The sequence below is a fragment of the Manis pentadactyla genome, chromosome 1, assembly GCF_030020395.1.
Source record: "Manis pentadactyla isolate mManPen7 chromosome 1, mManPen7.hap1, whole genome shotgun sequence".
NCBI lineage: Eukaryota > Metazoa > Chordata > Mammalia > Pholidota > Manidae > Manis > Manis pentadactyla.
Genome location: NC_080019.1, coordinates 236,353,112 through 236,377,873, shown reverse-complemented (window position 1 = coordinate 236,377,873; position 24,762 = coordinate 236,353,112). Strand labels below are relative to the sequence as shown.

The 24,762-nt window shown below is 59.5% G+C and overlaps 3 protein-coding genes and 1 long non-coding RNA gene across 8 annotated transcripts; 2 read left to right on the top strand and 2 right to left on the bottom strand.

The window, feature by feature from the left end:
* The first annotated feature begins 22 nt into the window (after positions 1–22).
* ATRIP (ATR interacting protein) lies at positions 23–11,947 on the top strand. 2 transcript variants are annotated; one of them, XM_057488002.1, is made up of 14 exons: positions 23–349; positions 2,089–2,219; positions 2,887–3,057; positions 4,442–4,560; positions 5,653–5,810; positions 6,639–6,734; positions 7,025–7,154; positions 7,340–8,026; positions 8,232–8,345; positions 10,330–10,466; positions 10,563–10,654; positions 11,028–11,105; positions 11,250–11,496; positions 11,804–11,947. In XM_057488002.1, exons 1-14 carry the CDS (start codon positions 121–123, stop codon positions 11,869–11,871), a joined length of 2,457 nt encoding a protein of 818 aa, XP_057343985.1. In that variant the 5' UTR covers positions 23–120; the 3' UTR covers positions 11,872–11,947. The 2 variants fall into 2 exon arrangements, with proteins under 2 accessions (XP_057343985.1, XP_036733977.2); XM_036878082.2 differs by lacking the exon at positions 8,232–8,345 and having other exon boundaries at positions 25–349.
* Positions 1,964–5,655, bottom strand: LOC130679428 (uncharacterized). The gene is made up of 2 exons (XR_008992373.1): positions 3,835–5,655; positions 1,964–2,130 (listed from the first exon to the last, which is right to left on the bottom strand). It is a non-coding gene; the product is annotated as an uncharacterized LOC130679428 (long non-coding RNA).
* Positions 11,945–21,449, top strand: TREX1 (three prime repair exonuclease 1). Of its 4 annotated transcripts, XM_036878092.2 has the most exons (3): positions 12,168–12,435; positions 16,346–16,506; positions 16,837–21,449. In XM_036878092.2, exons 1-3 carry the CDS (start codon positions 12,205–12,207, stop codon positions 17,423–17,425), a joined length of 981 nt encoding a protein of 326 aa, XP_036733987.2. In that variant the 5' UTR covers positions 12,168–12,204; the 3' UTR covers positions 17,426–21,449. The 4 variants fall into 4 exon arrangements, with proteins under 4 accessions (XP_036733986.1, XP_036733985.1, XP_036733987.2 ...); XM_036878091.2 differs by lacking the exons at positions 16,346–16,506; positions 16,837–21,449 and adding an exon at positions 12,823–13,721 and having other exon boundaries at positions 11,945–12,435; XM_036878090.2 differs by lacking the exons at positions 16,346–16,506; positions 16,837–21,449 and adding an exon at positions 12,799–13,721 and having other exon boundaries at positions 11,946–12,435.
* On the bottom strand, positions 13,940–21,584 carry SHISA5 (shisa family member 5). Its single transcript, XM_036878095.2, has 6 exons — positions 21,457–21,584; positions 16,969–17,063; positions 16,278–16,388; positions 15,380–15,495; positions 15,064–15,273; positions 13,940–14,987 (listed from the first exon to the last, which is right to left on the bottom strand). The coding sequence occupies exons 3-6, from the start codon at positions 16,280–16,282 to the stop codon at positions 14,908–14,910; spliced, it is 411 nt and encodes a 136-aa protein (XP_036733990.1). The 5' UTR covers positions 16,283–16,388; positions 16,969–17,063; positions 21,457–21,584; the 3' UTR covers positions 13,940–14,907.
* Between the last annotated feature and the right edge of the window lie 3,178 nt (positions 21,585–24,762).

The window sequence follows — 24,762 nt, the reverse complement described above, 5'->3', positions numbered from 1 at the left end:
GCCGGCAGCGGATTGGCTGGGGGCTGGGCCGGGGGCGGGGAGCGGGCGGTAGTTCCGGCGCTCGGGTCCGGCGGCAACCAGGCCGGGCTCGGCACCGTAGGCTACTGTACGACGGGCAGCATGGCTGCAACCTCGGCGCCGGGCAGCCGGAGACGGAGCGGGGCCCCGCCGCCCAGCGCCGGGCGCCCTCCCAGCAAGCGGGCCCGGGGCTTTCCCGCGGCCGCCGCCCCGGACCCCGAGGACCCGTTCGGCGCTCACGGGGACTTCACCGCCGACGACCTGGAGGAGCTCGACACCCTCGCGTCACAGGCCCTGAGCCAGTGCCCGGCCGCGGCTCGGGACGCGTTCAGTGAGTGCGCCTCGGCCTCCCCCGGACCGCGCCGGGCCTGCGGCGTCTGCGGCCTCGGAGCCCCACGGCGACCGCCGCCTGGGGGTCTGGCACCCACACTCCTTCACCTTTTTAAATAGAACAGCTTGATTTAAGCAGCACTTGTGTCCCAAAAGGCCCCTTGACTTGGGAGAGAAACACATCAAGAATGTCAAACAGTCGGTTTGAAATGTAGAAAGCTAGATTAACATTTTAGTTTCCAAAGGTTGGGCCACTAGGTTCTTGGTCGTAGGCAGAGATCTTTCGCACACGACCACCCTCAGAAGCGTCTCTGCCCATGCGTGAGGGCCCATTCCTACGACAGGTTTGGGAGGCTTTAGATCTGATGGAGGTCACTTTCCCCTCTGGGCCGCTTGAGCACAGGTGGTGCTGGCAGAGGTGAGGGATGAAAGGGACTTCTCGTTTACACAACCAAAAATCCGATTAGGTGCGCAAACCCCCGGAACCGCAGCGCTAAAACCCTTCCTTCGTGGAGCTTGCATTCCGCTCGGGGAATGAGCGCAGTCCTCTGGTGCTCAAAAGAAAGGTTTTGAAGACACCATGCATCTCTACTTGCATGTCTCACAGGCATCTTGAGTTGTTCATCATCGTTCCCCGGAAACCCAGTTGTCCTCCAGCACCTCCAGCGCGGTGCCTGGCAAAGCAGGCGTTCAGAGAATACTTGCTAATGACTAAATATTGTGCACAGCAGTTGCCAGCACCACTGCTTTAGGTGGCACAAGGCGACAGCTCCCTTTTCTGTATACTCCTAATTCCACTCCGAATCCTGTGACATCACCTTCATCCATCTCCGGAACCCATCCTCTTTGTATCATCTCTGCCACCTCCCTAACCTGTTACCATCATCCCTCCCCTCTGGACAACAGTCCACTAAACTGTCTCCCCGTTTCCAGTCGTGACACACCAAGTCAGACTTCACACCACAGCCAAAACTATGATCAGGCTGCATCTCACATGCATACGTACATGTCAGCATCCCTTTAGTGACTTACCACTGCCTTTGGTATAAAGATCAAAGTCCTTAACATGGCCTTCAAGGCCCAGCATGGTCTGGCCCTTTCCTACTCTGGGTTCTAGCCACACTGACCACACTTACTCCTTGAATTCTCTCTGCTCCTGCTCCCTTATAGTGAACAACTTTGCGTGTCAGTTTCCTGTACAATGAATGATTCTTCCACCCCTCATCCCCATCACTTCCGTGTGGAGGCCTTCCAGTCATTCCTGTTGGATCAGATCCCCCTATTAAAGGCTTTCCCATGTTTGTTATCTGCAGCTCTTACCACAGTTGTAATTTTACACTTATTGGTGTGATTATTTTTTAATATAGTGTAAACTCCATGAATGTAAAGACTGTATCCATTTTGCTCACCACTGTACCTTTAGAGACTAAATTGTGCCTGACATATTGTAGGGTTCAGTAAATACTGTTCAATCACTGAGTTCTGACTGGTGAGGTCCATCCCCACAGCACTTCTTCAGTTTTTAGATAGACTCTTAAAATTCAGTAGCAGGTGTGAGGAGAGGGTGGCAGGGTCTATTATTTCATAAACATCATTTCTGAGTTGAAATACATCCTTAGATTAGAAAATACTGCTTACTAGATTCTCTAATTTGTTTTCAAGGGTGATGCTTTTCAACATTGTTGGCCAAAGTGGGAATACATTGGGTCCTGAAGAGTCTATTGGAACTGTCTTTTACAGATATTCATAAGGTCCCCAGATTAGATGGGATGTCAAAAACTCCTGCAGGGGGAAACAGAGAAAATGTTCCAGTTAAAGATAATTTTGAACTAGAGGTACTTCGGGCACAATACAAAGAACTTAAAGAAAAGGTAAGTGACTTAACTTTTTTTTTGTAGCTAATTCATTCATGCATGCATGCATTATAAAGCACTGTACAATAAAATACATAAAGGTTTTAAAACAGAGTCCAGATTCATCCCCATGAAATGGGGGAAGGCTGGGGAAAGAAAGCCAGAAAGTTGAGGCTTAAGGAAACTAAACTCTCAGATCCCTAAGAGCCAAGGCAAGAAAAGGAGCCTTGCACATCGTCCCAGGGGGGTGCATACTTCTGCTGAAGCACCAGATGGAGGCACAGGATGTGCCTTATGTAAGGACATGGCATCATATGATCGCTATTCTCACGCACAGTTTTGCAACAGTTATCTTTCATGTGACCATATATACGTCCATAGGAAAACCAGGAACATAATGTGGAGCTTGAGTTCTGTGAAGTGTGTGACCCAGACTGTTTAAGGCCTAAGAGGGCCTACAGAATCTGCATGCGTGAGACAGTGTGTCCTTAAGTTATCTTCTTGAATATCACCTGCCCACAAATGGGCCTACGGAGCCCTGGCTCGTATGGACACGTCATGAGCGCTCGTCGGCCTGTGTGACATCTTACCTATGCTTTCTCCATCTCCCCAGCTACATGCTGAAATGAGTATTTATGTAATTTTCCCTTACAAACGTTTTACAAGATTGGTTTGGGATTTACAGATTAAGACAATGGAAGAAGACATCCTCATTAAAAATGGAGAGATTAAAATTTTGCGAGACTCACTGCATCAAACAGAATCCATTCTGGAGGAGCAGAGAAGGTCACATTTCCTTCTTGAGCAGGAGAAAACTGAAGCACTCAGTGATAAAGAAAAGGAATTCTCCAAAAAGGTGAGCAGAGCCTTGGTTTTGTTTGTTATGGACATTGGCTTTGTCTGCCAAGTTCCTGTAGGAACTCTGACCAAAGCTGCCTGCAAGTCTTCCAGGAAGATTTCAACACCGGTTTGTCTTAAATACTTCCTGCTACCAGCTAATTGCCTGTGGTTTGGAAAAGGACTTGGATGGAACTGCTTTGCTCCGGCAGTTGGTCTTGGCAAGAATAAATCACTAGCTTAGACTCTCCAGAAACAGGCTTAAATTAGAACTTTTTGGCAAATCAAAACTCAATTGACCTAGCTAAAAGAAGTGTACTTCCATAACTAAGTCTGGGAAAGACACGTGTGGTGGGCCTCGCACAAGCTGAGCCTCGCCAGGACCCATCTTTACTCTCTACACCACAGTCAGGCTCCATCCCTACAGTAGAGGACATGCTCTCCAGAGATCCTGGGCTCAGATTTCATAGCTCCAGAGGAGACTGAAAATCTGGGCTCTCCTGTCTCAAGTTCTTAAATGCTGAGGAAGGCTCTGATTGGTCTAATCTGGGTCAGGTCCTGCCCTGCAGTGGCTGGGGTGAAAGTTCCATATAGACCCCATAATGAGAGGGGGAAATGGCCTTCTCAGGGCAGGGATCTAATAGGTAGCACCACTTGCCTTCAGCACTTCCCAAGGCTCCAATCTCAAGGACATGGGGTCTTATTCTGCCATTTCTTCATTCAGGAAACTTAGCACACTTTAAAGAATAATGGACCAGGGCCTTTCCTTATACACGGTGAAGAGCAAAGGATTTACCATCAGAGCAGAGACTGAACCCAGGCTTTATCACATACAAGCGGTGACCTCAGGGTAATGACCTGGCTCTATGGCTCGTTCCCCTAGCTGCTCCAGGAAATCACCCGAAGGGTCTCCATGTGCCAGCGGGCTCCAGTGCTATGCCTGGCTGCTGGCTCTAGGCCACAAGAACAGAGTGGCACCATCTCCCCACCTGCACGGGGTCTTGGTAAAACTTCCAGACATGCTTCCCAGGCTTTAGAGGAGACCTGAAATTGGGTGCCACTGAGTTCACGAAGAGGCCAGTGCGTTCCTGTGGGGCGTGGCATGCAAAGGCTCTGCACCAGGCGTCTGACATTCGTCACTCTGACTGTTTCAGAGAGGCTGAGTCTGTGGTCCTGAACCTCACTGGCTACCTCATAATAGTTGCGTGCAAAAGTCTCTCTAGAATACCATGCTGCCTCTCAGGAAGGACGCTGACACTTGGTCTTTTAGGACATTTATGCCACAACCAACTTCCATACTCGTTTCTCATTGTTTCTCCTTCACCAGCTTGAGATTCCGAAGCCCAGAGATGTTTCTGTGTCTGTGACAGGTACACTACAGGTGTGTTGTTTCTGCCTTCCAGCTCCAGTCACTGCAGTCTGAACTTCACTTTAAAGATGCAGAAATGAATGAGTTGAGGACAAAGCTTCAAAGCAGTGAGCGAGCAAATAAGCTGGCTGCCCCCTCCATTTCCCATGCCAGGTAAAGTGGTGCTGGGGGAGAGCGGTCTTGCATTGTTCAGTGGAGAGTCTGAATAGGACTGTCAGGCTAGTCCTGAAGGAAGGCCACTTACACTCTGTCACCTGGACATGGGCCTCAGCAGTGGTTTGGATGAGGCTTGACTGGTTTGGAGCATCACAGCTGAGAGGCAGGCATAGAGGATGTTGTAAACACAACTCCTTGGGACCGGAAAAGGCTGCAGAGATGCTCTCCAAACTTTGGGAGTAGGCCAGACTTTGTTTTCATGTTATCTTGTTTCAAATAACTGGCTGTGCTCCATGCATGAGTGTATTTCCATCCCAACTACGTGCAATACTGTTTGGCACTGGCTGCCCTGGGACCTCTGTCCAGCAGCCCCTTAGCTGCAGATGCAATGAGCTTGTGAATAGTCTGGCACACCGTTGGCATCAGCCCTGGAACTGGAACAGAATGGGTCAGGGCGTCTAGTTGTGCTGCTGCACATTCTGCTGCCTTTGTTCCTAGTAAGTGGGGTGTGAATCTGAGCTCTGCTTGCCCTGCCTGGTCCAGGGAAGATGGGAGGGCAAGGGGTCACCCTGTGTCTTCACACATCACTAGCAGAAGGGCCCGAGCATGCCTGGCCCCACCAGAGGGCTCCAACTGCTGCTCAGACAGACATCCGGCACTGAGGGACTGGCGCGGTTCTCAGCTGTCAAGATGTCAAGACACAACTGACTTCTGAAGGATGCTCTTTCTAGAAAAATCTTTGAATTCAGTCCCTGACTATTAAAAAAGAGGTTGTTCCACACTGAAAAGATGTTTGGGTGGAAATGGAAATAGTAATGGAGTTGTGGCCAATATTTTTGGGTGATTATGGAAATACGGAAACAAAGATTTTATTCAATAATTTGGATAAATATCCTCGAATTTTATACTACTATCCTGATCTAGAATGAGAAATATGTTTATTTATTTCATATAAATATAAAAGAGAGAAAACCTTTGGTCAGATCTCCAAGACATGCAAAGTTTAAAGTTTGTTAGAAGTTTTATAATAGGTATTTTAAGCGTCTTTAGCAGAATCACCACTTTGGGCTCATAGTTAGCTTTTTCCAGTCCTAGGAAAAGCCCTTCTGTGATTATGAAGCCAGAAGCATGTTCTCCACAATTTGAAAAGCCATCTTTTCCTACAAAGGAGTCCTTCAGTGCTAACATGCCCCTAGCCCGCCCCTGCCAGACAGAGCCGGGATACAAGGCCCTGGTGGGCAGAGAGGGTAAGTCCATCCTTCTGTCATCTCTTGGGTATGACAGATTGCTCAAACTTGAGCCTAAGACAGCGAGCATCTATTTTCTCCTGGTTTCTGGGACCAGCACTTCTGATGGGGCGCAGTGGGGTGGCTGGTCCCTGCTGGGCCCTTCTGGAAGCTGGAGGGTCTGTTTCAGAGCGACTCACCTGTGTGGCTGGCAGACTTCTCCTCATCTGGGCCTCTGCCTAGGGCCCCTTGGGTGACCTCAGACATGGCAGATGGCCCCCCCAGGAGCCCACAAGCCCAAAAGAGAGCCAAATGGGCACCGTCCTTCATGTGGCCTCACCTTGAAGTCGCGTAAGCGTCACCCCCGCATGTTCCGTTTGCAGTGAGTCACTGAGCCTGGGCCACGTTCAAGGAGAAGGGAAGTAGGCTGCACCTTCTGAAGGGAAGTGTGTTTAAGAATTTGCAGGCATATTTTACAGCCTCCAGGGTCAGTGTCCACTGATGGACCAGAAACAAGGCAACACGGGGGGCCATTGCTCCCGTCACTCAGTGAAGCTCCGCCCAGACCGCAGGGAGCGCCTGCTTCAGGAGGGCCAAGCCAGCCTTAGCAGCCACGGCTGCAGCTCCTGCTTTTATGTCACTGCCTCATTTTGAAGTGGGGCAGAGCGTAATTTGCCTTGTAGGAGTTCTTCCACATGCAAAAAAAAAAGAGGGTTCTTGCGTCACTGGCTCTTTGTTTGGTCCAGAGTTGAGGAAGTGGAGCACCCGGTGTTTGCAGTTCATTGTTTACATTTGTGCATGCCTGTGCTTTTGTGCTTAAGCTTTGCTTCATGTTTTATTTACTTGTAGAGACTAAGATTCCCAGTCTGGGAGGTGACCCCATAAAGCAAGAAGAGCCCCAGAAAAGTCTTGTGGACACATGGACGCAGAGCTCAGACGCTGCAGGTACCAGAGTTCCTGACCCTTGTCCAGGAGACCCGCGTGGCTCCTGTGGCCCTCAGCAGGAGGAGGTCCCGGGAACCCTGCGGCTCTGGGAGCCAGCGCCCTAGGCAGAGGCCCTGGGGCCAGCGGTCTGCGACTTCCAGCAGGGACTCAAGTGGAGAGGCCACAGGCAGGCACATCCCAGGGCCTCCAGCCCCACGGGCCCCGCAGGCATCCTGAAGCCCTCAGCTGTCCCTCCGATGCTGTGGGCAGTGCCTCTCACGCCAGAGCCTCTCAGTCCTTGTCTTCTGCAGGTTCCACTCTGATAAGCCTTCTCCTGAAGCAGCCTCTGACCCCAGGGTCACCCCTTGGGCTGTGCCACCTTCTGAGCAGTTGTCCTGAGGCGCCAACTGGCACTCTGTTACAGCCCCTAGGGTTTGGCAGGTAATGAAAAGTCCCTAAAAAATTTGTTTGGGAAGGAGTTTCTGGGAAGCAAGTTCCGTTTCCAGGCTGGCCTGGGAGGCCTGGGCACCAGGTGGGGAAACCAGAGGACTGGTGGGCAGGGGGCCTGGGGCCCTCAGCCTTGTCTCCGCCTCACACCTTGTATTTTCTTTTGTATTTGTTACTAGTTCCTTGACTGGAATTTCAAGCCTGAGGGCCACGGGTTCCCACGATGTGCTGTTTCCCCCCTTGGCCCTGAAGGAAGCACGGAGCCTGGCACTTACTGGACTCAATCTGGTTGCCAGGGATGAAGGCTCATGTGACAGGGATGCAGGCGAGGAAGGCAGAAGGCCCTTCCCACTTTTCCAGCTTCCTGGCGCCGTGCATCTCCTTCCCCTGCTGCAGCTCTTCATCGGCTCACTCTGCCAGGCTCTGCAGGACTGGGCGGCAGCCAAGAGAAACGGGGCTCCTGGGGACCCCCCGGAAAACTCCCCCTGCATGAGCACCAGGGCAGAGGCCAGCCCCGAGGACTCCCTCCGCACCCTGGAGGGCTTCTCTGTGGCTTCACTCGGCGTGCTCCAGCACCTGGTGTGCCACAGTGGGGCAGTCGTCCAACTGCTGCTGTCAGGAGCGGGGCCTGAGTCCGCGGCCAGGGAAGGAAGCCAGAGCCTGGGTCGCAGCCGGGATCGTGGGCAGGAGTCCTCAGCCCCATGGGCACTTGGTGACCAAGGCCAGCATCCACTACTGAAGATGCTGCTTCACCTGGTGGCTTTTTCTTCTACAGCAACAGGTCACCTTCAAGCCAGTGTCCTCAGCCAGTGCCTTGAGGTTTTGGTGAAATTAGCTGAAAATGCTCCCTTTGATTTCTTGCCCAGGTACGATGCAGCGTGGTCTTATCTGGCCTCTCGAGGTCTGTCCTGTGGCCCTTTCTCATATCTTGGCTCGTCTGGGCTGCTCATTTCTAAGCCTGGTTTAGGTTCTAAAGCTTTGTTCAGGGAGCTCTGAAGTGGTAGGAAGCAGGGCCAGGTGCTGGGAGAGCCACAGAGGTGGTTTATCTGGCTCAGTTCTGCCTCTGTACAGAGGGCGCGCCAAAGCCACACCTGCTGAAAGGCGGTCAGCACCACAGAAGAGCTCCCTGCCCCTCGTCAGACAAAGGCTGGACCCAGAGGCCTTTGGACCTGGGACGTGCATCAGGTGAAGACCACATATCATGACCACACTTAGGCGGGACAGGGTTCCCTAGGGAAGCAGAGGGGGTGCGGACAGGTACCCCCAAGGCTCTAAGCAGCCTACAGGCTGACCTTGCTGGGAGTGTGCCTGTTGTCACCATTTCCACTTCTGTCACGAGCCACGGGTTACTTGCCCCTCTTAAGGTTTGTGAAGGGTGGCCGTGTGGTGAACCCAGCTGGAAGCATTATTGCCGTAAATTCCTAACTTGGGATTGTGGACCTGCAGCCTGGGAAGTGCTGACCACACAGTCCCGGCAGCCCCCTCGGAAGGCCCCTCCCAGAGGCCACTTCCCAGGGGGAATGACTCCTCTGGGCGCACATAGCGTCTCGGTCTCTGAGCTCAGCACCCCTGTTTCCTAAAAACACTCTGGACCCTGGTTTCCACTGGAACGCACTCTGGCTGGCCTATGTGGGTGGCACTGTCACCCAGGTGTCCGGCAGGAGTCATGTTTTTACCAGTCCTGTTGGCGGAGGTACCGTCGTTCGTTACGGACAAGCTCGTCAAACAGGACGTGGAAAACAGCCATGGAGTGGGCGCTCACTGCAGGTGTGGAGACCCCAGAGCCCTGTGTCCTCAGCCCGGCCCAGCCCGGCTCCCTGTGAGCACCCAGAATCCGCTTGGCAAATAGGCCCTGGCTGAGGCGGGAACTGCTGCAGGCCCCAAGGGGGCCGTGAGGGGCTCAAGCTCCTGGAGCCGCCGCCCTTGACCACTGGCACCACCTCCCATTCAGTGCTGGTCTTCAGTCCGTGTGAGCTGAAGGCCAGCACCACACACCAGCTACCAGCTCCCTCTGAGTGGAAGCTGGCCCGGCCTCCTAAAGCGGCGTATGTCGCATGGCTCCTGCAGGGCACCCTGCCCGCCCGGGCCTGAGGGCGATGACCCCTGCAGGCCCTGCGCCTCCTGCAGCGTCCGTGGAGGCCAGGAGTGCAGGGCTGTGCCCCAGGTACTGGGGAGGCAGGGCCTTTTGACCAGATGCTCTCATCCCCACCTTCCATCAGAGCAGCATACGTGTCACCTACGTGTGTGTAGAGGTCCTGCACAGAAACCCACTTAAAAAGGAGGCTCTGGTCCCATCAAAAACAGGATTCATGTGCAGGGATGGATTTTTCCCACAGGTAATTTGGGGAACTTCATGGACTAGCCGGGGCCACTTCCAGCCTAATGGAACTGGGGAGCAGCCAGGCTGAGTTCCAGTTCCACACACAGTCTCACATTCCCTGGCAACTGGAAACACAGTTGACCACCCACTTCACAGAATTTGCTCTAAAATGAGTTCACCACAAATAGTGGGACCCTGCTTCCTAACAGCATAGGAGGAATATTCTCAGTCGTCAGTGCTGGCACTGAGACGCCGCAAGGCAGGGGAACACACAATTGCCCTGCCTGCCCCAAAGGCTGTAGTGAGCCGGCAGCACTGTTTGTCCAGGGCCGTCACCCCATGGCCCCTGAACCCCTCCCCGGCGCATGCCCATGCGTACCTACCTTCTCATTCTTGGTGGCAGAGGAGCCGCCTTCTGACAGGTGGAGAGGGTCTTCCTTGTTCAGTGAGCAGTCTCATGAGGTGCAGCCACAGTCAGGTCCACGTCTGTCCCTCCAGAACCTGGCCAGTCCTTTGATGGCGGGCACAGGATTTCTCTCACACCCACGTTAGGACCTGCCTATTGGGCAGCAGAGGCTGGGCCCCTCGGGTCAGAGAGGCAGTCCCCCATTGGCTGTGTGGTGCTGTGCCAGGTAAGGGCCTGTCACTGCTAAGCCACAGCAGCTCTGCAGGGAAGGGCAGTCCCTGGTGGCCACATGCCGTGAGCGCTCTAGCAAGCCGGTGGTGGTTAGCTGGCCCTGGGCCCAGATCTCTGAACATGTCTTTGCACCGGCCCTGCCTGCATCTGCCATCTGCTCGGCTGTGCCACGGGCTGGATTGGAGTGTCCCGGGTCCTGGCCTGTGTTTCAGGTTGCAGGGCTTGTTCCACATACTGCCACAGTGCCTCCGCCCAGAGACAGCCCTGCCCAGCGTGCTGGGTGCCGTCCAGCTCCTCTCCCTCCTGGGGGACCACCAGGGGCTCGCACCGCAGCTCTGCTCCCACTCAGGTAAAGCTCCTGCAGGCAGAGGCAAGGGTGGGCACTTGTGCCCAGGCTCAGGGGGACCCAGAAAGGACCCTGACTGAGATGGGGGATCCTTTTCAGGGGGCTGCCCTCTCCTGCTGCTTTACATGTACATCACCTCAAGGCCCAGCAGAGCAGCCTCAGAGACACAGTGGCTCCAACTGGAACAAGAGGTGAACTGCTCAGCACCCCCACCCCACAGCCACTCTCCTGCCTCAAGAGGGGTTCATTCATTCATTCTGGTAATGAGGTCAGCTGCTAACAGACTCAGGTTAAGGGCTCCATGCTGCACAGATGCAACACAGGTGGACCCCCGGGTGTCCTGGGACTTGGCAGAGTTGCCCAGAACCTGATCCTGTCCTGGCTTTGGGGCAGCAGTGGCCAGAGGTGGACCTAGAGATGGGTGGGGGAGGGGTGGGGGGGTCACTGGTGAGACTCAGGTGTTAGTCCGAGTCCAGCCTGGGACAGTCCCACAGCTCCCCCTCCTGGGCCCGCTGTGGCCAGGGCCCCGCTCCGCCCCACATGGGCAGTCTGTTCTTGTTCTAGGTTGTGTGGCTATTGGCCAAGCTGGGCGTGCAGAGCCCCTCCTTTGTCACTGGCTCCAGCTGCCAGTGCAACGTGGAGGTGAGTGCTGGTGGCACCAGGGGCTCTGCTGCAGGGACCCCATGTTCCCCTACCCCAGTACCGCTCACTTGGGCTGGAGCAGAGACGCCAGTTGAGAGTGTGCTGGGGTGCGAGCACCTCAGGTGAGCTGGGCCCCCTCCCCAGGTGGTCAGAGCGCTCACGGTGATGCTGCACAGACAGTGGCTGATGGTGCGGAGGGCAGGCAGGCCGAGGATGGGCCTGCAGAGGCGGACGGTGCGGTGTCTGCGGGACACAGCCCTGCTTCTGCACAGCCTGTCTCGGGACAAGCTCTTCACCGTGCACGGCGTGGAGGTCCTGCACCAGTATGACCAGGTGATGCCAGGGGTCAGCATGCTGATTCGAGGGCTCCCTGACGTGACGGACTGTGAAGGTGAGCCGGCAGAAGGGTCCCCACCCCCACCTACGCGTGGGTCCCGAGCCTTCCCGGCCCCATGCCACCAGCCACAGCCTTGGCCGGCTCTTGTCTCTGAGCATGTGGGATGCTGTGCCCCCATCTGTGAGCCAGCCTGGCAAAGCCATGGTGTTAACCCCCTGTTGGAATTGCCACGGTGTCACTTGGCTTGCAGTGGCTGGGGGAGCACGACCTGGGTGTGGGGGAGGACTGGTCAGCCCTGCAGGTGTGAGGTGCACCGCCAGTCACCTCCAGGCCTTCACCACAAAACCCTGTTTTGGCCCAGAGGCAGCCCTGGATGACCTCTGTGCTGCTGAGGCCGACGTGGACGACCCCGAGGTGGACTGTGGCTGAGGACAGGACTGGCCCGCGCGGCACCAGCTCCAGGACTCTCCTCACCCCATCAGCTGATTAAAAGCAGCCAGCAGTGCGCCTGTCTTGAGTCTGCTCTTGATTGTGGGTGTGGCGCAGCGGCACAGCCAGGAGGGCTCTGCCAGTCCCTGGCTGAGGGGACCCTGCCCTCTTGGCAGCACATCTGCCTGGGGAAGGGGCCCTCCCCGCCCCTGGGATTGTCCTGAGTCACCGCTTTGGGCCGAGGCCAGGGGAGAAATCTGATTGGCAAGGAGACGGCCCTGAGGCCGGGCCTGCACCAGGGAGGGTGGGAGGCTAGGGCCCCGGGCGGTACAGATGACCACGGAAGGGCTCCGGGCGGGCGCGAGTCCTGGGGCTGGCCTCCCTCGGCAGCCTGGACCCCAAGGCCTCAGCGTCCGGCGAGGGCCAGGGCTGCGGACCAGAAGGCCGTGGGGCCCCTGGGCCGTGGGGTGGGGCTGCAGGGGAGAGGGCGGGCTCAGGCTGTTTCACTTCCTGCCGCTGGAACCAGCCAGGACATGTGCCCCGGTCACTGCTGCCTGCTGCCCGGTAAGTTAGGGCCCCCAAGGGATGGGGCAGGGCAGGACGGCCACGGGTGGCCCCCCAGACTAGGTGGGCCCCAGGGGAGGGGCCAGGCCTTCCCCAGAGAGACACCTGAAGGTGCGGGTCCCACTAAGCAAGCGGCTTCCTTAGCCTCTCACTTCCTGCCCTGAAAACGGGCCCAGCGCCTGCCTATGCGGGGAAGGCCAGGGATGCTCTCCACCCCACCCTCTGGCCTCCCTCAGTCCTTCCCCCCAGGACACTCACGCCCTCTCCGTACCCCCTGCTCCTCCCAGACTGGAAGGTGCTTCCATGGGCTCACAGTCTCTGCCCCGGGGGCCGGTGCAGACCCTTATCTTCCTGGACCTGGAGGCCACTGGCCTGCCCCTCTCCCAGCCCAGGATCACAGAGCTGTGCCTGCTGGCTGTGCACAGATGTGCCCTGGAGAGCCCCCCGAGGCCTCAGGGGCCAGCTGCCACAGTGCCACCACCACCCCGTGTGGTGGACAAGCTCTCTCTGTGTGTGGCTCCTGGAAAGACCTGTAGCCCCGCGGCCAGCCAGCTCACGGGCCTGAGCACGGCTGTGCTGGCAGCGCACGGACGCCAGCCCTTCGACACCCACCTGGCCAGCCTGCTCCAGGCCTTCCTGCAGCGCCAGCCCCAGCCCTGGTGCCTTGTGGCACACAACGGAGACCGCTACGACTTCCCACTGCTCCAGGCAGAGCTGACTCTGCTGGGCCTCACTGGTGCTCTGGACGGCGCTTTATGCGTGGACAGCATTGCTGCCCTGAGGGCCCTGGAGCGGGCTGGCGGCCCCGGGCAGCGTGGCCCCAGGGCGAGCTACAGCCTAGGCGGGGTCTACGTGCGCCTGTATGGGCAGGCCCCACCCGACTCTCACACGGCTGAGGGCGACGTCCTGGCCCTGCTCAGCATCTGTCAGTGGAGGCCGCAGGCCCTGCTGCAGTGGGTGGACGCTCATGCCAGGCCCTTCAGCTCCATCAAGCCCATGTACGGGGTCAAGCCTGCTGCCCTCACTGGAACCAACCCATGTCCATCTGCACCCCTGGCCAGGGCCACCCAGCCCAACGCTGGGGGTGGGCAGCCCCAGGCCCTTCCTCCAGCAAAGGGCCCTGGAGCCCCCTGCATGGAGGGACTGCTGGCCCCACTGGGCCTGCTGGCCTTCCTGACCCTGGCAGTGGCCACACTGTACGGGCTGTCTCTGGCCACACCTGGGCAGTAGGCCAGAAGGAAGGTCTAATAAATGCCCCGGACTGGTGGGCGCTCGCCTCCACCCTCCTTGGCAGCCTGAGACTCCTGTGCCTTTGCCACATCAGGGTCCCGGGGAGGGGGCACAGAAGGGCCCAGGCTCTGTCCCTCACCCTCCCTGGCAGAATGGCCAGACATCTGAGCCCAGCGAATTAGGGAAACATGGAAATCCCAGTGTCAGATGGAAATGGCGACTGGCCTAATGCCTGTCACAGCAACTGAGGCTCTGAAGAAAAGGGGACAGCAGCTCCAAATGTCTGGGTTTATTATAAACACGGGTGCAGCCCCTGGATGTTCAAAACACGTCAGTGGTACAAAGCTAGACAGGCTTGGCTGGACACTAATGGGGACGGGACGCTGAGGTGTTCACGTCTGGGCCGGAGCAGCCATCAGGGCCCTCCACCTTCAGCCCAGTGGTCGTGGGTCCCTGCTGGCAGGACAAACTGTGGGTGGGGCACAGGGGTCGGCTGCCCTCTAAGGCAGGTAGGTGTCCAGGGAGGCAGAGACCATCAAGGCAAGACCCTCCCCCTCTGGGCACTTCAGCCCCACAGCAACCGTCACACATTTTGAAACAGAAAACAGGCAAAATATTTGGCTTAAAGAAAACACTGCAGGGAGGAGACCTGGGCGAGTCGGTGAACAGAGCCCGCCCTGCCTACCTGTGGGGTGCGCAGCAGATGTGGGCAGATGTGGCCCCAGACAGCACCCGGGTCGGACCAGGCAGCTTACCACTGGTGGAGTGGGCTCTGCCTGTGGAGCTGCGACGTCAGGAGGCTGCCTGCCCCACTGGGCAGGGCGCAGGCCCTGGGCGCTTCAGGGGACTGGACCCCATGGGCCGCCCAGCCTCACCAACTGCCTACTTAATGACCTGGTCTCCAGGAGGGTCCCCACAACTGGGGGACACACCATGGAACAAGCAGTGGCTGCCCATTGTGCCAAACCAGGACACGCTGGCATCTTGCCCGCAAAGCCTGCTATCCTCATGTGACGAGCCCCAAGGGGCCGCCTGCAGAGGTCTGGAAAAGAGCTTCCACATCCTTTGACTTGTGCTTGAGAATTCATGGAAGCATGACTTGGAAGGAGGAGAGAATAGAGTGTAGCCCCACCTGTGGGCACCGCAAGAGGCCCTGTGTACACAGGACCCACAACAGCGCCAGGTCGGGAGCCTCAAGCACACCGGCCACTCACGAGTGGCTGCCAGAGGGCAGGGCTGGGCTCAGAGTGCTGCCTTCTGGGGCTCCACACAGGCCGGGTCGTAAGGAGGCTGGGGAGCAGGGTAGGGTGAGGCTGCACCTCCTGGGAAGAGAGAGGATGCCGAGTGGCAGTGGGCATGGCGGGCCACCAAGCGAAGGGCAGAGCGGCAGCTACTCACCAGCCAGGGTCCCGTGGTAGGCCGGGGGGCCCGCGGGTTGGGCCAGGTAGGGTGGTGCGTACGGCATCGGGTATGGGGCTGACGGCATCCCAGGCGGGGCCATGGGCTGGTAGCCCTGGTAGGTGTGCCCAGGGTAGCTGGGCGGCACACCTGCAGGCTGAGGGTAAGGGACGTGCACCACCGTGGTGGCCGTGGTGGTGGTCACGACAGCTGCAAAGAGAACCCCGGTTAAGCCCCTGGCTTGCCTCCCACACCTGCTCAGCCCATCGCCTGCCAGCGCCCCTCACCACCCGGGAGCCCAGGTGGGTGCACTTACGGTGTGGTCGGCAGCACATCTTGTACAAACAGCAGCAGGAACAGGTGAAGCAGACGATGACGGTGACCACAGACAGCACCAAGATGGTCAGGCCAATGGCTATGGCCGCCCCGAACCTGCGAGAGAGCTGGTCATTGACCCAGGGCCGTGCCCTGACCCTGGACCAGCAGTCCAGCCACCCATTCCCAGGGCTGCCCTTGGGCCGGGGGAGACTGGATGACATGCGGCAACTTCTGGGTGTAGCCAGAACCTGTTTCAGCCTTGACTTCGTCACAGGGCCGCCCGAGTCCGGGCAAGGCTCCTCACCAGGGGCAGGGGAGGGGTTCCTGGGGTTCCCACCCACCCCTCCAACAAATGAGCAGGTGGCCATCGAGCTTGGGCCACAGCCAGGCACCCAGTGGTTGGAGCGGAAAGCACGGGACTCCGGGCAGACGCCCAGGGTCAGAGGGGGGCCGAGGTGGTGCGGCCAGGACAGCGAGGAGGCAGGCCTGCCGAGCTAGCGCCCCGAGCGGCATGGCCAGGTGGGCAGGCCGAGCCAGGCGGCGATGTGGGGGCTGCCCTGAGAGGGCAGGCAGACCGAGGGCCCACAGAGCCCCTAGCGGCCCTGCTCCGAGCCCAGGCCCCGTTCCAGGGCAAGGCAGATGCTCGGGAGCTGAACCCAGCACATTAAAACATGGGAGGTGCTGAGGGGGGACCCGCCCAGGGGGCTGCGGCTGCCCCCTCAGCCTGGCCAGCACAAGCCTAGCTGGCTCCCGCCCAGCCAGAGGGGCCCGCGCCCCGCCTGCCCGGGGTACCTCCCTGCCCCTCTGCTGCCGGGGTGGAGAAATGCTCATCGGGATGGGACTGCGGGGTCCCCTCTCTCCCAGTCTCCCACACAGAGTAAGGCGTCCATGCTCACCCCATGTCAGCCTCCACCTTCGCCCAGGGGCCGCCTGCACCCCTGGACCTTCCCTCTTTCCATCACAGAGGCGGACACTCCACGTCAGTTTCGATCTTTCAATCTCCTCCCCTTTGAGGAAAAGGAGAGCGAATCTCAGCCCGCCCGTCACTGACGTCAGTGCCAGGAAGGCCTGCGAGGCTCCTTCCAGACACAGCCCGGCCCAGGGGTGCCCCGGTCCAAACACCAGGTGTGCCCAGCCGCCCAGAGGGGCTCAGAGGAGCAGGACGGCCAGGAGGGGACAGGGGGGCAGCCCGAAGCAGGGGGGCGGCGGGGAGGAGAGGGCTGCCGAGGGGGTGGGGAGAGGAGGGGAGGGGAGGGCGGCCGCGGTGGGTGGGAAGGGAGGGCCGGAGGGCAGCCGGGGAGGGGAGGGCAGGGCAGCCAGCAGCGGGGAGAGGAGCGCCCGGGCTGTCCCTGCAGAGCAGCCTCCCCGCGGCCTGGAGAGCTAGCAGGGGCTCCGAGGGGGCCCACCCCAGCCGCCCCATCCCTGCCTTCCTTCTGCCTCCGGCCCACCGTCCAGCCCATCCTTTGGGCGCGACTCCACCCGCGCACCTGCGCACGCAGTGGTCTACTTGCTGCCCGTCCTCACCGGGAGATGCCCCTGCCTCGGGGGCCCTGAGCCATCCGGCCCTATCTTATCACTTGTAAATACCTGCTCAAAAGCCTGCTGTGGCTCCGGCTGCTCTCAGGACCACACAGGAAGATGCTTCGTGATTTTCTTGTTAAACTGTGTCTGTCTGTACCTTTCTGTATGTATATTGTCATTGACAAAAGAAGAAGAAAAAAATGAAGGATTTGTTGCACCAGATAGTAAAACTAACGCAAGGCAAATTATATCTTTAATTAAAAGTCTAAATAAAACTTCTTGGTGGCCATGTGTTCATCGCCCTCCTTCAGCGTCAGGAAAGCCACATGGTCTGACCTCAGGGCCTTCGCACATGCAGTTCCTCCTGCCTGCGTGGCCCACTCCCAGCCTTCACCCTTCAGACCTCAGATCCAAACACCACGTCCCCAGGGACACCTTCCCTGACCAGGTTCCAGATGAATGTTTTGGGGAGCAAATCTCTCTCTACGTATGTCAGTCCATAAACAACACGCTCTTCGTGTGAGCATCTGACAAAACCACATCCGGCCTCCAGACTGGGGATCTACTGAGACCCACATGTACCCGAGTCCCCAGCACCAGGCATACAGCAGGTGCTCAACATCTGGTGAGTGAATAAACAGAGGACCCCATGGCAGCACCCAGTGGGACACCAAGGCAGGATGCCCTGAGGAAGCCCAGTAGGTGAGGGGAGGTTGCATGTGCCCGCAGACACAACACCTTTAAGTGGAAGGAAGGGGGCGCCCACCATGGTGACCTCCCAGATCCAGAGAGCAGGCGCCCAGGTCAGAAGGCACAGAAGGCCAGGTGGGGCCACACTGGGTTGTCCCTGGGAGGCTGAAGACCCAACGTGGATGGCAAAAGGGCTGGTCTGCAGCCCAGGCACGTCTTTCAACAATGCCAAGGGGCAGGCCAGACTTGACCAGCCCAGCAGCGGCTGCCTGGGGCTGAGGTTCTACCACTCAGGGGCTTAAAACAGGATCCAAAGAACCATGAGGGGGCAGCAAAGGAGTTCTGGGGAGGGAACAAACCAAGGGGGCACAGCCACTGACCAGCGGTGGGAGGAGCAGGAGACCCAGCCCACTGCAAGCCCGCAGGGAGCACAGCCTCGGGCCCTGGCTGAGGAGGACACCAGGCATCCGGCTGCAACAGGCGTGTGGCCTCATCTGGGCCCGACCTGCTGCTCTGCCTGGGGAACCCAAGGGGCTGCCCAGAGGGGCAGCCGAGGGCCAGGGTCCCGGAAGGAAGGGAGGGAGGGGTCTGTGGAGGCAGTGAGCAGGGGCACACAGCCTGGCCAAGGGGACTGGAGTTTGGAGGACCGCGCAGGAGGCCGACACAGCAGCCACGCCTCAGGAGCCCTGACTTGCGTACCGTGTGTCCTCACTGCTCCCGCATCTTCACTGCGTGTCACCATTGCCCATCTCTGTCGCCATGGCCGCCACCCGCTCACCACCATCACCCATCATATCTCCCTAGCCACAGGGTGTCACTACCACTTCCTACCACTACGCCTGCCTGTCGCCCCGTCACCACAGCTGTCCCCAAGGGCCCCCCTGCACCTGCTGCTGTCACTCCACCCCCACCTATGCCCTCGGGTCACCGGTGTTTGCCCAATCACCTGGGTCAATATGGACCCTGCCCTCGGCCTCTCGATGGTCAGCCCCTAGCCCCAATGAGGCCACAACTTCTCAATGCAAGGAAGAAGGGGCCTAGTGGTCACACAGTGACAGCTTCTCTGGGGCCCCACCCAGTGATTCTGTGTGACCCTGACCTGAGCACCCCGCTGAGCCCCCGTCACCTTCACCGGGAAGATGCGCCCAGCCTGCAGGTTTATTACCCTGACATGGGGTCCCTGTCCAAGCTGGAGCGGAACCTCAGCGCCAAGCCCGGCTGCTCCAGTGGCTCCAGGTTGGTGAGCACACTGCAAAGGTTAAACCGGGTGATGAACACCCCGGGTCCCACCCAGCACCACAGGCACAAACAGCCTAAGGGCACCTGTGGGCTGGCACAGCAGCCAAGCCTGTATCTGGCCCCAGAGGCCTCGGAGGGACAGTGTAACGTGCCCAGCATCTCAGGCCGACGCCACACGTCCCCCTCAGCACACACAGGGATGCTCCCCAGGACAGACCCCCTGCAAGGGCCCAGGCCAGTCCCACTAACTTTGAGAACACAGCTACCACACAAATTATCTTCTCCAACCACAATGGAATGAAGTTAGTGATCAGCAAAGGAAGACTACAGTGCTACAAAGTGAAAGAAAGAAAGAAGGAAAGAGGGAGAGGGAGAAAAGAAAAGCCAGCCAGCCTGAACAAAATTCACACCTTGGGAAACTAACATAGTGCCAAAATGAATGAACAAACAAAGAAATCATAGAGGATATTAAGAAATACGTAGAACTGAATGATGATGAAAACACAACCGGTCAAAATTCACGTAACACAAGCTGAAGCAATTCTTGAAGGGAAATTTCTATCTTTAATAGTGAGATGGTATGAAACTAGAGAAGGTGGGAAAAAGGTAATAAAGAAGACCCCCAAAATAAGAAAGGAATTAGTAAAGGTAAGTGCAAAAATCAAAGAGAACAGCAGCCACAAAGAAGACAATTTTCTCTAAATGCTTCTGGCCAACTGGATATCCCTATTAAAAAATGAAGTCTGATCTCTCCTTGTGTCTACTGCTAGGCAGGTATTTAAAGGAAATGCACACACATGAGCACCTAAAGATTTGTACAAGAATGCGCCAGCCCACGCAGCTCCCGCCCAGCGTGCCAGGCCATCTCCCAGCCATCCTGCTCACTGGCCACCTCTGGCCACCATCCCAAACAGCCTTGCCCCGTCCCTTGGGCCACAGTAGAGGTGCCAAACTGCACCCCTACCCCCTTCCTCCTGACAGCACAGTGAGCTTTCCTAGTGTCAGTCCGACTGGGCCACACACCACAAAGACCAATCTGGTTCCTGCCACCTCGTGATCAAACTGAGCCCACGAAGCAGGGTCCAGATGGCACTGGGCTCGAAGGTCACCCTGACTTCCCAGCCCTATCTGCGCTCTGCCCACATCCTGACTTCACACCTACTCACCCTCCCAGGCCTTACTCCAGCCCTCGCCCAGAAGCTGTGGATCCCGGCAGCCACGTGCTGGGCAGCAACACCCCACCTGCCGTGGGCAGGCACTGGGCTGGCCATTTTTAAATCTCAGCGGGCAACCAGGGCCACCGCCAGGCACTGGGACCTCGGGGCCCACACGGGGCTGTCTCCTGACCAGCTCACCGTGGTCACAGTGACCACACCCAAATGGGGCACTTATCCCTGGGCTGGGCCTGCAGCAGGTGCCAAGGCAGTGCTCATGCCCAGGGGCCAGGGCTCGAGGCAGCAGCGCCATCTGCAGCCACATCACATGGCTCAGCCAGAGTCGGGGTCTAAGGAGTAGGAACAGAGCATTTGGATTCAGGTCTTGCCGAGGGGACCTGCCTGACCAGTGTGCAAACTGACCCAGGGCTTGGGGTGACCACAAGGTCTATAAACTTCCAGGAAGATGGTACAGCCAAATGTTCCCTCTAGTGCCCACCAGTAGAAGGGGATGGTCCCAGATGCTGCCTGCAGAGACCCCAAAAGGAACACCAGCCCAGCAAGGCCCAGATGACCATGGCAGACTGGGGGCAGGTCTGACGATGGCCCCTGAGGTGTGGCCATGTCCCCTGGAACCAGTCTGAGCACAGCACTCGGGGGTCTGGGGCCCCAGGCTGCCCAGCCTATCGTGTGCCCTCAGGTCCCTGGAAGAGTGAGACCCCAAAACAGAGGCACCGAGTGAGCTCCACAAGAAGATAGAACTAGGAACCGCGGCTGGGAGGGTGCTTTATTCTTGGCAGCTCCAGGGAGAGCCTGCTCTGGGCAAAGCCTTGCGTGTGGCAGAGAATGGGACCACCAGGCTCAACACAGCCAGCTGCTACCTGACAGCAGGTACGTGGGCTGCTGTGGTCAGCGCCAGGGACCCCCCCACCGGCAGGGGCTTTACGGCCCATACAGCCACAGCCTGTGCTCCAGGCCGGACTCAGGACACACCCCGGGGCTGGGCTGAGAGCCCATGGTGTATGCTGTCTGCTGGGGACCATGCTCCGGGCCTCACCGGGCCAGCGCTCTGCCCTTCTCACCTCCCACCCCAGCGCTTCCAGACTCTCCTGGGGTAAGCTGCCGCCCAGAGAGCTTCCACTTCCTGAGGCTGGGCAGGGGGCCGCTCCAGGTCCCACCGCTGAGAGGCCCCCAGCCCGGCCGGCCGCTCTGTGAGGCACCCCTCCTCAGCAGCACACACAGCGGTCTCCAGCCCGGCCGGCCCTGGTGGTCTCCGGGCCCCAGGGGGCACAGGAGCCAGGGAGGCAGCGGGTGGGGCCCCAGCCAAGGAGCGGGCTGAGAGAGGGCCTCTGAGGAGGGTCAGCGCTCCCTGCCGCCGCCACCCCAGCCAAGGCCACGCAGGGAGCCCTCCCCAGCCTCTGGGAGGCCCAGCCCACTGGAATATCAGAGGGGGGACACAGCCGCTACCCACCATTCCAGGCAAGACAGCGTCAGTGCAGGGGACAGGTCAGTCCTGAGGTTCACACGCTGCCCTGGGGTTACGGGAGGCGGCTGGTGGGGCGCTGGGTACGCCTGGGCTCAGGGCAGGTGGGTGCCCAGCAGGCTTCTCTCGCTCCCAGGGATCTCCACCGGGTCAGCCTCCACCAAGACTCACACGCACCCCTCCCCCAACCAGCCCCCTCGAACCCCGGTCCCCACTCCCTGGCCCCCTGGCTCCCCGCCCTCAGGGCACCTCCAGGGCCAGCCCAACACCCGCCCGGGACTCACGGCCCAACCTCCCCCTCCAGGCCCCCACCCAGGGAGCTCCACGGGGCTGCCTCCCCGCAGGCTCACTCTCCAGGGCGCGGGGCCCGGCGAGGCCATGGATAGGCCGCACGGACGGAGCCAACACGCCGGAACCTGCAGCCTTCTGGCCACGCCCGCCTGCTGCGGGCCCCCGCGGGAGAGCGCGGGGCGGGGCCGAGGAGAGCGCGGGGCGGGGCCGGGAGGGCGCGGGGCGGGGCCGGGAGGGCGCGGGGCGGGGCCGGGAGGGCGCGGGGCGGGGCCGGGGAGGGCGCGGGGCGGGGCCGGGAGGGCGCGGGGCGGGGCTGTCTGGTCGTCTGCGCCGTGCTCTGCGGCCCCCGCGCGCAGCCCCTCCCTTCCCCGAGCTACGTGGGCACCAGGCGAAGGGGCGCTGAGGCGTCGGGACGCGGAGCAGCTCCTCGCACACAGCAGGCGCCCCGGGAAAAACCGGGCCTCTTCTGGAGGCCTGGGGCCACCTCTGAGGACACCATCGCCCGCCTGTGGGGTGACACCTTCGTCCCCGTGCCACCCAACCCAGGCGCCGGGAGGCTCACCCCTGACCAGGGCGAGCCGACCCAGACCGAGCCCGGGCCCCCGAGAGCGGCCGCCTCTCACCGTGGGGCTGAGCGGAGGGGGCGCAGCGCCCTGTCCCTGCGGCGCTATCCGCTCGCAATGACCGCCCCGTGTTCTCACGGGGTGGAAGGCGCCGGGACCTCTCTGGGGCCCCTGGCACAAGGGCAGGAACCCCATTTACGAAGCTCCCCTTCATGATCTGATCACTTCACCGCGGGGGCTGGCAGTTCCACGGATGGACTCGGGGGACGCGAACAGACTGGCCCGTTTTTGCCCAGGGTGTGTCACCTGCCGCCCGCCCTGCTCCTGACGCACTGGTACATTTTAGTTGAGGCAGAAAACATGAACGTCACACCACCTGCTCCTGAGCCAGTGTGCAGACCTGGCATGGCATGCGTTGCTCACCTGAGGGCAGGGGCCTGTGGCAGAGTGAGGGCAGCAGGGATGCTGGGGTGGGGTGTCCGCAGCGCAGTTCCCCAGGCTGGGTGTGTGAGTGGGGGAGGAAGGCCTGGGGCTGCCCTAAGCCCCCATCACCACCCACCAGGAAGGGCACGAGACTGGCACCTTGGTGGGGGCAGAGGTATGACTGTCCCCAGGCAGAACAAGGGACCCTGACACAGCCCCTCAGGTCCACAGTCTGAACCTGGACACAGTCCAGGGCCCCTTCCCCATGTCTGCCTCTGCGGCCACCCTCTGACCCATGTCCCATGGACCCCCTGGACTCCCAGCCTTCTGCCCCACAAGCTTGGATTCCCTCCTCAGGGGCAGCCCCCACCCGGCCACACTCCTTAGCAATCCTTCCTCACTTCCGTGCACCTCCGGCCTCTCTGCCCTGGCACCTGCCACCCCACTTCCTCTGGGGCCCCTGTCCTGGCCTCTCAGGACTGGGCTCCTCCACACCCCTCATTCGCCCCTCGCTGCCCATGCTTTGTAGTCTGGCACGTGAGTGAAGCCTTCCCGGTGGAGCGTGGTGGGGGCTCCAGGGCATGTCCAGAGCTGTGCCCGGGCCAGGGTGGAGGCAGGAGCACCCAGGCTTGGAGACCGCAGCCACGCATCCCGCAGGTGTGGCTGCGCAAGGGCAGGGGCATTTCTCCACAAGTCGCCTGGGAAAATGGGTCCCCCCAAGGCACACACAACTCCCTGTGCCACATGTGCGGGTCCCAGCAAGACTGCAGGGCCCAAGTCCATGCAGGGGGGCATGCTGAGGGCGGCTCCGCAAAACTCGGCCAGGGGTGGGGCGGGGCTGGGCACTGGGGCCCGGGCACGCACACTCAGCCCGCCCGCCCTGAGGCCAGCCCTACCTCCGGCTCTGCATGCTCCCCACCTGGCCTACGTGCAGTGGTGCACACCCAACCTCAGGGCACAGCTGGTGTGCCTGAGGCCCCGTCCCTGGCATCCTGGGCCATCTGTCACCTTCCCTCTCACCCGGGCCACTGCACTCACCACCCAACAGAACAGCCAGGTGCTGTGGATGCTGCCCTGACCTCCTGCCCAGCCCCCTGGCCTCCAAGCAACCACAGACCCGGGTGTGGCCAGTGCTCGGTCTGGTCTTCCACGAAGCAGTGCTGTCCCCAGGGGATGACAGCTAACACAGCAACATGCCTTTGCGGATGGCACTGTACAGTGTATCATTATAATTCACATGTTGCTGAAACCTATGTGTTTGCAACATTTCTTTCTATACAAGTATCTTCTACTCTTACCTGATGGCCATTGTTTTCTCCCAACCCGTAATGGAGTTCTTCAACCTCACAGTACAGTGCTGTCTCTAGGTCGTGGTGGGACGACGTGCCTGAAAAGGAAATCCTGACAGTGTTACGCTTTATTCCTTCTGCTGTAGCTTTGCTGCTGAAAACCTTCAACGCCGCCTCCCAGGGGGTCAGGCGTCTATGAACTCTGCGTGAAGAGGGTGAGGACCACTGGGCGGCCCTCAGCCTCACTCACCAGGCAGACGGTGGCTGGCATCCCTCTGGGCCCCGGGCTGGAGCCAGGGGTTTCTGTCACCCACTGTGACCCGAATGGGAAAGGCCGCCAGAGCTGTCGGCAAACCACGCCACCCAGAGGGAGCCCAGCACAGCTACCCTCCACCTGAGGTGCAGGTGGGCACCCAGCCGTGCCCGGCCCCATTGTGTGCACAGAGGACATCCCTGCCCCTTGTCACCATCTTCCCCACCCCAGGGCAGATGACAAACAGAACCCCAGGGAACTAGCCAACACCCCCACCCATGGCCTCGTGCAGCCTCCACATTTCCAGGCAGCCCGGATCCCCCGCCTCTGCCTCTTGCTCAGAGCTGAGGGCCCAGAACCCGAGGGGGGCCCAGAGCCCACGTACACCAGCCCCAGGGCTCACCCCAGGGCAAGACAGCTCCCTGTTCAGAGCAGGTCGGCACGGACAGGGGTCTGGACCGGGCATCCCAACACA

Coding starts and splice junctions, on each gene's coding strand:
- ATRIP (XM_057488002.1), top strand. CDS start 121: ATGGCTGCAACCTCGGCGCCGGGCAGCCGGAGACGGAGCGGGGCCCCG. Junction 10,467..10,562: donor GCAGCTCTGCTCCCACTCAG/GTAAAGCTCCTG, acceptor GATCCTTTTCAG/GGGGCTGCCCTCTCCTGCTG. Junction 11,497..11,803: donor TGACGTGACGGACTGTGAAG/GTGAGCCGGCAG, acceptor GTTTTGGCCCAG/AGGCAGCCCTGGATGACCTC.
- TREX1 (XM_036878090.2), top strand. CDS start 12,205: ATGACCACGGAAGGGCTCCGGGCGGGCGCGAGTCCTGGGGCTGGCCTC. Junction 12,436..12,798: donor TCACTGCTGCCTGCTGCCCG/GTAAGTTAGGGC, acceptor CTGGACCTGGAG/GCCACTGGCCTGCCCCTCTC.
- SHISA5 (XM_036878095.2), bottom strand. Junction 15,274..15,379: donor GATGTGCTGCCGACCACACC/GTAAGTGCACCC, acceptor TTCTCTTTGCAG/CTGTCGTGACCACCACCACG. Junction 14,988..15,063: donor CTACCACGGGACCCTGGCTG/GTGAGTAGCTGC, acceptor CTCTCTTCCCAG/GAGGTGCAGCCTCACCCTAC.